The sequence below is a fragment of the Gavialis gangeticus genome, unplaced genomic scaffold, assembly GCF_001723915.1.
Source record: "Gavialis gangeticus isolate Ggan-Ray unplaced genomic scaffold, GavGan_comp1, whole genome shotgun sequence".
NCBI lineage: Eukaryota > Metazoa > Chordata > Crocodylia > Gavialidae > Gavialis > Gavialis gangeticus.
In genome coordinates, this window is record NW_017729024.1 from 15591629 (window position 1) to 15602441 (window position 10813).

The 10813-nt window shown below is 39.8% G+C and overlaps 1 protein-coding gene and 1 long non-coding RNA gene across 2 annotated transcripts in view; one reads left to right on the plus strand and one right to left on the minus strand.

The window, feature by feature from the left end:
* RASA1 (RAS p21 protein activator 1) overlaps positions 1 to 10813 on the minus strand; it is a gene marked incomplete at its 5' end in the record, with an annotated part of 115640 nt that overhangs the window by 52848 nt on the left and 51979 nt on the right. Inside the window, 4 exons of the mRNA XM_019518184.1 lie at positions 2576 to 2726; positions 3215 to 3267; positions 4961 to 4992; positions 7877 to 7994. Of these exons, the coding sequence (XP_019373729.1) occupies positions 2576 to 2726; positions 3215 to 3267; positions 4961 to 4992; positions 7877 to 7994 (354 nt within the window). The remainder of the gene's footprint in view (positions 1 to 2575; positions 2727 to 3214; positions 3268 to 4960; positions 4993 to 7876; positions 7995 to 10813) is intronic.
* The window catches only part of LOC109297261, a 7980-nt gene continuing 5167 nt past the window's right edge, over positions 8001 to 10813 (plus strand). The window contains exon 1 of the long non-coding RNA XR_002097269.1: positions 8001 to 9156. This is a non-coding gene — a long non-coding RNA (uncharacterized LOC109297261). The remainder of the gene's footprint in view (positions 9157 to 10813) is intronic.

Sequence of the window (10813 nt, forward strand, 5' to 3'; positions counted from 1 at the left end):
GCCTGGGTTGCATTTGAAGTGGGCAGGGGCAGGTGGCTGTACCCGTCTCCATAACCTCCCCCCCGCCACCTGCCATAGTCATCAAAGAACCCTGCCTTTCTCTGCCCTGTTACTGCTAAATTATGTCGTACCATCTATTTTCTCTTATGAAATCTGCTTCTTCAGCTGGAATCAGACTAGCATGCTACTGATACCTGAATTAATTGGAAAAAAATACTAGTTAAGCTCACAGAATTAAATCAGTAATTAACTGATAAAAATTAACTGAAATGGCACAAAATAAGAGTGCTAAAAAAAGTGATGCCGAAGACCTGTTGACCCCATCAAATATTGAAGTATACCTGATAAATTTTAATGTAAAATTGCTATTTGTACCATGGAATAAAGGAGTCTTTTGCAATGGATCAGCACCAAAAAAGGGCTACTCAACCCAACCTGATACTTGTAGAGCCAGTATTTTACAAGAAACAGTTCAGTTATTAAATTGGAACTACAGCCTTAATACCCTTCTATCAAATAACATTATTAATCCATCAGACCAAATAAAAATAAACTGTTTCCACAATAATTTAATAGTAAACTGTTATTCAAGTGTCACCTCTCCTTGTGTCTCAGTTAAAAATGCAGCTAACAGGCATCTGCTTAAAACATGGAGACAGAGAGCAGTTTTACTTTGGTAGGGAGTAGGGCACAAAGGTACTCTCTCATTATTCCATAAGTCAACCTGAGATGCCCATGCCACAAGTGGCATGGGCAGCCTCCGTGTACAGTATGTGGCAGATAGGGAGTAGGAGTGCAAAGCAAGTAGCAAGCACGGGCAGAAGGCAGAGCAGCAGATCAGCCAGGGGAAGGGGATCCAAGTGGTACTCAGGGAGAGCATCAGGTTTAATGTATGGCATGCCTCCCAAAAAAGTTGGCTCCCACGTCACTAAGTAATGAACTGTACCAAATCTCAAGGCCTAATTTGATAAACTCTCCCCACTATGGTTTGTTTCTAGTCTCTTCCATTTCTATTTTTATAGCATCATAGAAAAATGTGACTAGAAGAAACCTTAGACAATCATCTAGTCCAACATTCCTGCTCAGGGCAGACCATCCCAGACATGGGTTTGTCCAACCTGCAGTTAAATACTTCCAGCAATGGAGATTCCACAATCTCTCCAAGTAATCTGTTCCAGTGCTTAAACACTCTCCTAGCTGAAAAGATCTTCCTAAAATCCAATATAAATTTCCTTCGTGTAACTGAAGACTGTTACTTGTTATCCTATCCTGAACACAGAGAATATCCTATCAACAACATTTTTAGAACAATCCTGTACGTGTTAATAAATCACCCCTCAAGTCTTCTCTTCTCCAAATTAAGGCCATAGACAGATGTACATGTGAAGTGCTCCAAATCCCAGAGCTGTTCAAATTTGTGGCACTTCAACACTGTGCAGATAAGCAGCCTCACCTATGGAATGCTTCAAAATGGCCAAAAGCATGCCTCATTACCTTCATGAAAGGCTGAAATTGTAGCTAGCTTGATTTTCACAAAGGATGTCTGAATGCCAGACTGACTCATGTAGAAGATATTCAAGTATGGGATATGCAAAAGGATCCAACTGCTTAGCTTTATACCATCTTCCATTTGAAATCATATGACCATCCACTGAACTTTTCAGCTAGGAAAACTTCATACTTGCTTAGACACATAAGCTGCTGGATCTCTACCGATTCAGAAGCCAAGCTGGAAGGGAAAGAAATTCTAGGTTGGGATGAAGAAGAATTCCTTGGTTCTGAATGACTGCATTTGGCAAATACCTCAGTCTATGGGCTCTACAACTCTCTCTATTGGAAGAAGGATCTAAGCTAGTCACCATTAAAAAAGAAGAGGTGCTGAAATACAGAAATCCTAACTTTGTGTCTTTTTGGACCCTGAAAATAAGATGCATTTATATGGGGAAAGGCACAGGTCAGAGCATCATCATGAAAGGAGAATATAGGTATTTTACCATCTTCCTGTTTTTTGTACAAAATATATTACCACTCTCCTGTTCAAACAAAGAGCAAAAACAGATTCACTGTAAGTTACTTCACTCTGATTTGCCCTTCTTGACTGAATATAGTTTAATATGAGCAATTTGTTGTTACCATGAAGTTATTTTCTTATTTTTATAAAACACTCCACTTCTATTGGTAATGTATTTTTATTCTCCAAAGACATTATAGAAAGGAAAAATTAATCTGGTTAATAGGTATGAGAACCTCTGTTCCAACTGTTCCAACAGACTCTTCTTAAATTTTAAAACATGTATGATCCACAACCTGTAATCTCAAGGAACTAGCTTATGAAAGAGAATCAGATACTCAGAACAAACAACAACTGTGTTTTGTTAAGGGTTAAGAACATCTTTAGAACTGTTCACTCCTTTCACATACCCATTAGAGAATTAAGATTAAATTCTTAAAATTAATATTTGCATATTGTTAGAAGCCTATTAGTAAATAATCAAATGACAGATTAAATTTAGTTTATCTTCCTATATATATTTACACAAAACATATGAAGTGTCAATAACTGTCCATAACTTACCTGTTATAGTATCTGCCTCCCATCATAAACTGATTGTTTGGAGTTGGGCAAATTTTGAAACGCTGAATATTTTCATTGGTACGAAAATAAAGTGAATAATCACCAGGTGTATTATCTGAAGGTCTCACAAGAAAACTGCACACTTGACCAACTGAAAAGAATATTCAAATACTGGTAAATATTACTTGGAAATGTATTCTATTGTTTTTATATTCCTCCATTAAGTGCATCAGAAAGCTTGATGTTTTAACTTCAAAAGAAATCCAACAATTGTCATCGAAAAGAGAAACCCTGAACTGTTTAAATGATGCTCTCAATTTGGGAAACAATAGCTCTTTCCCCCATTATCTGAGTTACTCAGTAATTGCTTTTATTAAGCAATTATCAAATGTATTAATTAGCATGAATACTGATTCACTGTCACACTGAAAGTATAAAATCAACAGTATCTGACAGCGTAACTGTTTTACAATATTAATAAATAGCAATCCTAATATTTAGCTCATTTAACATGCATTTATTGTGCCAGCCACCAACGTCCCTAGTCAGGACCTGGAGTTCCTTCTGCTGAACGCTGTTCACAGATAACCCTATTCCAAACACCTTAAAATCCTAACCCCATCAATAAAAGACAAGTACCTGTCATCAGCAAACTGTAAGCTTCTTGTTTGGAGATCTTCCCATGGAACCATCTTAAGAAAGAAGAGAGTAATAAGCAAGACTGTTGGAGCTTTCTTTTTTGTTTCTGTGATGATTGTTGATATGAATTAATCTCTTTTTAAAGACCTAAATAGATCAAGTCACCCACAAAAGTATGCTACTCAATGATACAGTTTTTCGATAATACATCTAAAGTTACATGCAAGTGAAACTAAAAATTTGTAATAAGATGCATGGAAGTGGACTGGTCCATGGCTGAACTGGCATTGTGATTTTCCCCAAAAATTAGAGAAAGAATCATGAATCAAGCTACATAAGAACTTCAGAACAATTCCATTATTGCTACTTAATCTGTACAGCCCTGTGTATGGCAAAACAGCATCATGACAAATCCAAGTGCCTTTATCTAGAGTTCTGAAACTGACAAGATGTGGGTATACAGAAAACCCACATGGAGAAGGGTACTGACTTCTTGTGGGTCAAAGAAGAAGGGAAGGTTCTCAAAACCTACCCTTTTCTATTCATACAGCATTTCTAGCACTCATGCAAGGATGCGGCAAAATTTGTCTGCGCATAGACAAGGTCCCTAACTCTAATAAAAACAATTCTTGTATATTTGTTCTCTCTCTAAAGAGAGTTTGATAAAAATAAAATAGACTTTATTGGTATTTTCCTTTCCAGGTCATCTTTTAAATGGACAACCTCTTGTTACTGGAATCCTTTTCAAAAGAATCTTATAGACAGCATGAGCATCAGGTACGTGACCTGAAGGTGACAAGGCTTAACGCACCTTCCATGAACGGTATAGGTGAATGGGATTATCTCTATAAATAAAGATGATGAAACTACAACCTAAACCCCTGAAACTACTGAGGCATTAAAGACAAAATGGCTAAAAGAATTGCCAGCAGAGTTCAAAGAGCTGCAACCCCACAACAGCAATTCCTTCTCGTCTCCTAAGAAAACTAGAAATGCCTTCAAGCATTAGCCTTTCAAATATTATTAAATCTGGTGATGCTCCAGGTACCAGCACCTGCAACGGTGACAAATGATCCTGAGGCTAATCAAAAGAACTAAGTATTTGAAGATGTTGCTGCAAAATTTAGTTGTCCTTCTCCAAGTGGTTCTTTGTGTGACAGAATACACAATTTTTGCCACAATTAATAGGTTTATGATTCTTGATAAAAATATTACTTGACATTTTCTGATTTTTACCTATAACTGTTAAATGAACAAGCAATTTAAAACAGAAACCCAATTGCTATAATGCTAATCGTCATCACAAGAAACTAACCCTACTCAAATGCAATTGAAGTACCAGACTAGAAAATACAAAACCATATTTTTCTAGTGACGGAAATTGTTCTCTTCCCAAGACCAAAACAATTTGAAGGGGATTTAAGTAAAACATTTGCTCTAGTATGTTAACTTCTATGTTCAAATGATAATCCCTAACGAGTTTTTGGAGTGATTTTCACCCATCTCCACAGGGCTCATCATACAGGTTCATCCACCATAACACCAACTAATAAGAAGTGTAAGTGCCATTTAAGACACAAAACTTCTTTACAGCGAATGTCATCCTTAGCAAAGGATATACAAAAAAATCTTAAATCCAGAAAGAACTATTAGAGTTGGCTTTCCAAAAGGCAGGCTGCTTCAAGACTGAAGTTTCAAATTAGTCACTCTACAATATATATTTAAAAATAAAATTAAAATGCTCACATTTTGCCTTCATGCGGGTCTTCTTCTCGTCCCTAGTAAGAGAATTCACACACTAAGTTCATGATGTAACGAATCATATAATCACTATCATGCAGTCTATTTTCTAAATTTAGATTATCTGTATGGATGAAAAATGCTTTAAGAATTACAGTACTTTGAAATTGAGCCTTCTTCAGCTAACATGGCTATTACACAGCTCTAGGAAGAAAACTGACAGAGACAGCAAAAGTGTATGGCTAAACTTAAGAAAAAGAAGGCAACATTTCTTATGATCAGAGGAAATTTATTGTTGCGTTTATTAAAGTTTTGCTTTATAAAATAAATTTGGATTAGTTTAGCTACACTGGTAGAGTTAAACCAGTGCAGACATCTTCTGTAAACGTGGTAAACTCATACTAAGCAGATTTTGCAACAGTCCACTGCATGAAGTCACCCTACCAGTTCCACCATCTGCCACTGTCGCACATCTATAACAATGGTTTCCTTCAGGCAGACTGTGCCTTCACTCTGAAACAGTCTCCTAAAAATTAAATGTGCTGCATCAACTATATTAAAAATCATAGTATATGTATTGCATCTACCTTGGGACAGCAAGAGATGATGCAACCAGAGGAGACATGGCTGGGCTAGCACAATGCAGGCTATCAGCTTCCTCAGGTCAGATTATATGCACCGTCACTTAAATAAATCACAATAGGAGGCTGCAACAAACTTTTCATCATTTGCATTAATATTAAAAAAGGTACTCCAGAAAAATTATACATGAGAAATTAACTGTCCTTATCAACTACTTATTTGCATTGATATAATACTTGCAAAAGATTGCAAGACTGACAGTTCTGTAGACTGAAATATATTTATCCACGGGGGAAAAATCCAAAACAAAAACAATAGCAGAAGCATCACACGTTTCCCCCCATCAAACTATAAATGTAAGACTTATTTAACTCTCTTAACAACGAGAACACCATTCAGTATCCATGCCCATGTTGTGGACACCAGTTGACACCAATTCCTGGTGGTGAAGGTAGGGCAATTAGTTTTGGCAAAGTAGGTATCTGCTAACTAGCAACTGGAAATTAAGCAACATCACATAACCAAAAAACCCCCTACTTATCTGAGATCTATCTGAACTGCTGACCTGGCAATAGAAAAGTCCACAGCCTAGAATTTCCAATACAATCAATTTGCTTTGTGTCACTCAGCTGCTGAGTAGCATCAAGCCGGCAGGGCAGTAAAATTACCTTTACTGCTGACAAATGAGATTGACAAAACAGAGAAGTTATGTAACAAGTAGAGGTGCACCGATGCATTGGTCCCATATCAGATTGGCATTGATATAAGGAAAAGTGACAGTATCGGTAATTGGCTTTTTTTTGGCTGGTGTGGCCGATAATGTGGCCAATAAATGCCCTATGCATGCACACAGCCGCAGCGCAGCATGCAGGTGGCAAAGAGCACAGCCCAGCAGCATGGTGAGCGGTGGGGTCCAGCTGGTAAGTCTGTTGTGAGGGAAGGGACGTTGGGAGGGAGCGGGGGGCAGATCAAAGCCCCTGCGGCGAAGAAGGGAGTGGTGCTGGGGCTGGGACAGGTGCTGCATAGCCAGGGGGCAGGGCACGTGACAGCACCACTGCCGCCTGCCCTGAGCACAGCCCAGCCCCCCACACTGGCAAGAGCCCAGTCCCAGCCTGCAGTGGCAGCCCGCCCTCACCCTGCACACAGATCTGGGGGCACATGCCCTCCATGGGAGCATGCAGCGGCAGGAGCCACCCTGGTTCTGCACTCCACCCTAGCTGTGCAGCGCCTGCCCCAGCCCCATTTCTTCCCTCACTGTGGGGGCCTCTATCTGTACTCCCCATGCCCCTTTTCTCCCCTCACAACAGACCAACCAGTCAGACGCTGCTCTCCAGCTGCATATCAGAATTGGATCGGTATTGGCCAATACAGCTTGCTAAAAATTGGCCATCAGTATCAGCCCAAAAAATCTCTATTGGTACACCTCTAGTAACGAGACCAAGCTGACAGTAATCCAAGGGAGTTTCAGTTAGACAATTTTCCCTTGGCAGCTGGTCCCTTCAAGTCAGCTTCACAGCCCTAACTAATGCTGAGCCTAGGATAGGCTGGTGTTTAAATCAGAAAATGATTGAATGGCAGTTCACTCTCCAATTGAAATACTCCCTTGACAAGCCATCCCAAACTGGAGTTCTGAGCAGGGGGAAAACTGAGCCTTTTTAAACACTTGATAAGTTTGCATCTTTCAAAAGGAGAGGTACTGTGGTACCAAATTATACCACAACACAATAAAAATGACTGACAGATCCTCTTCTATTGCTTGGACTGCCTGGGTTTAGAGAACTGTCTATGAACACATTCACAATGCCAGGCACCTCTATCTATCTATCTATCTATCTATCTATCTATCTAGAGATAGATGCGCATTGTGCGCATTGTGAATGTGTTCATATATATCTATATCTAGATATAGATATCTATACATATCAAGGGGGGGGGGAGGGAGGGGCAGATGGGGAAGGGGGAGAGAGAGATTTGGTACCACAGTATCTATGGATAGATAGATAGATAGATAGATAACTATATCTCAAGGATTAACTTGCTTGCCAAGAGACAATTTGGCAGAAACTAGACTCAAAGAGAAGCTATATTTTGATGCATCAAAAATGAGTTATTACAATTTAAAACAAAATCTAAAGTCTGGCTGAATAAATACTATGCCCCTTGGTTATTTAGGGATGTATTAGCAGAAAAAGATTTTTTTTTGCGATTTCTTAGTTGGTCCAATAAAAGGTATCATCTCTGAACCAACAGTTCTAGAGTTTTGCATTTCTTCCTGGGTTATTTATGTGCTTAGGGAACCCATATTTAGGGACAAATTTATGTATTTGAAATTAAACTTACCACTTCTTCCACTAGGTCCTCTACAATAAGGCCTTGTTCATCTGTCCGTAGGTTTGTAACCCACATCCAGCCATCTTCCAGTTCATTATGGACAATAAACATGTCTCCTTTAAGGAAACTAAAGACAGTTACAGCATGATTAAACCAGAACTGCTATCAAGATTAAGTTACTGAACATTTAAACAAATTTTTTTAAACAACTTGAGCATGAAAAAGTAATTATATTTCCTATCATTCCAGCCTTTATATCACACATGTTATGGTATAAGTGCCTGTTACATACTTCTCACTAGATTTGTGTGTACCTCAATTTTCAAACACCTTTAATAGGCTAGCTGATATTTTTGGAATTGGAGGGGGGAAACATGTATGACACTAGAAATTTCTCAGTTCTTGCACAGGAAACATGCCAGAAAGGAGGTAAACTTCTGGACTATATACATACTCTGAACCAGGAAGGAGATTATACCTCCTTAAGCCTCCTTACCAAGAACATAGTAAACATTAACTGTATTCAGTGCTTAGGTTTATCAAATAGGTATATACCTAAAAAACTCTTCCAAATCTAAGTATAAATATTTTTAAAAGGTTACACTTATGCCAACTAAGAATAACAGATTCATGAGATAAGGTGCATCTATTATACTTAGTCTCTGTTACAAGTATAACCTTTTAATTTTGCACTTGGATCACACCCATTTTCAGCTTTAGACTTTCAAACTGGAAAATTCCAAGAACTTTAATGCCGGTTGTGTTAGAAACAGCTATTTTGTAAGCAGCTCTTCAAAGTCTAGGGCAGACTAGGCATCAGATTTAATAGGCTAGCTCCACGCTCGAGATATCCTAAAATATTAAAAACTGTTGGACTTGGTCTTTACAGGGCCTCTTCAACTGTAAGACTTCTGACAAGTTGGAGCACATTAAAGGAAATAAGAACTGCTACTGTGCAAAAGAAAGCGTCTTTAGCCTTCTCTAGTGTGTTGTCCAAATAGATTAATTAGTACATCCCATTTAAATTATATACAGTAATTAAGGTCCCCACGTTAACCCATTAAGTTTTCTATCCTCCTTTACCTGATATACAAGGCTTTATTTGCAACACTACTACATTTTCTCCTTTTCTGCCTCCTCCTATCGATCTGGCTAAGAAAATTAAATTTCTCTCAAAAAAGAAAATGATTCTCATAACATGCCCTGTATATGTTGAACCAGATATGGGAAACTGCACTTGGAACTTAAAAAGATTGTTTTAACTTCAGCTCTCTTACCATTTACTCTAGGTATCAGAGGCAGCATTACTATCAACAGTCTCATCTTGGTACAGTTGTCACTCCTCCAAAAGTCCCTGCCTGACTATCACTTCGAAATAATCAAGCCTACACAACAAACTTGTAGATTCTTCCAATTTTTATTTTGGAAAGCAGCAATATTAAAAATAAATAAATAAATAAAAAGAGTACCATGAAACTAGGCAAACAGCATATATTCCTCCTTTTTGGACTATTTGTGGCATTTTCTTTCTACAGCTTCATAGATTTCATAGACATTAGGGCTGGAAGAGACCTTAGAAGATCATAGAGTCCAGGCCCCCACCCAAAGGGCAAGAAGTCAGACCTTGGGGCTCGGACTGTAAAGAAATTCTTCTTCTATCCAGTCTGAAACGGTCTTGCAGTAGTTTATAACTGTTTGACCTCATCATCCCCTAGGGTGCTCTGGTGAACAAACATTCCCCCAGATACTGGTGGTCACTCCTGATAAACTTACAGGTGGCCATCAGATCACCCCGAGCCTGTGCTTTTCCAGGCTAAAGAGCCCCATGGCTCTCAGCCTGTCATCATAAGGTCTGTTTTCCTGACCTCTGATCATATGCGTGGCTTTTCTCTGGACTCTTTCAAGCTTCTCCACATCCTTTTTAAATTGTAGAGCCCAAAACTGGATGCAGTACTCCAGCTGCAGCCTCACCAAGGCCAAGTACAAGGGGAGACTGACATCCCGGGATTTACTTGAGAAGCACCTATGGATGCAAGCCAGCGTTTTGGTCGCTTTACTAGCCGCAGCATCACATTGCATGCTCATGTTCATCTTGGGGTCAATGATGACCCCCCAAGTCTCTTTCTTCCATAGTGCTAGCCCACGTAGAACTGCCAAGCCAATAAGGATGCCGCAGGTTTTTCTTCCCAAGGTGAAGAACCTTGCATTTTTCAGAGTTAAACACCATCAGGTTCTCGTCCGCCCATTTGCTGAGCCTGTCCAGGTCAGCCTGGATCGCCTGCCTGTCTTCTGATGTGCTTTGCCCCAAAGTATGGTGTCATCGGCAAACTTGACCAGTCCGCTCCTGACTCCAATGTCCACATCATTAGTGAAGATGTTGAACAATATGGGTCCAAGGACAAAGCCTTGGGGGACCCCACTGGTCACAGGGCACCATAACGATTGACTTCCGTCAATTACTACCCTCTGGGCCCGACCACGGAGCCAAATTCCCAGCCAGCGGATTGTGGTGGACCCATTGGCCAGTTTCGCCAAGAGGTGACCAAGGGATACCAGATCAAATGCTTTTTTGAAGTCAAGATATATGACATCAATCTCTTCTCCCTTGCCCAGGTGATAGGTCACCTGGTCATAAAAGGAAATGAGATTGGTCAAGCAAGACCTACCCTCACCAAACCCGTGCTGGCTATCCCTCAGGATGTTGGTGCTGGCCAGCCCATTAAGAATGGCCTCTTTAATAAACTTTTCTAAGACCTTTCCCGAGATAGAAGTCAGGCTGATGGGCCTATAGTTAGCCAGATCCCCTTTCCTCCCTTTCTTGAAGATAGGTACCGCGCTGGCCTTCTTCCAGTCTTCAGGCACTACACCAGAGCACCAGGAGTTTTCAAAGATCCGTGCCAGGGGCTGGGCTATGATGCTTGCTAGCTCCTTGAGTACCCTGGGGTG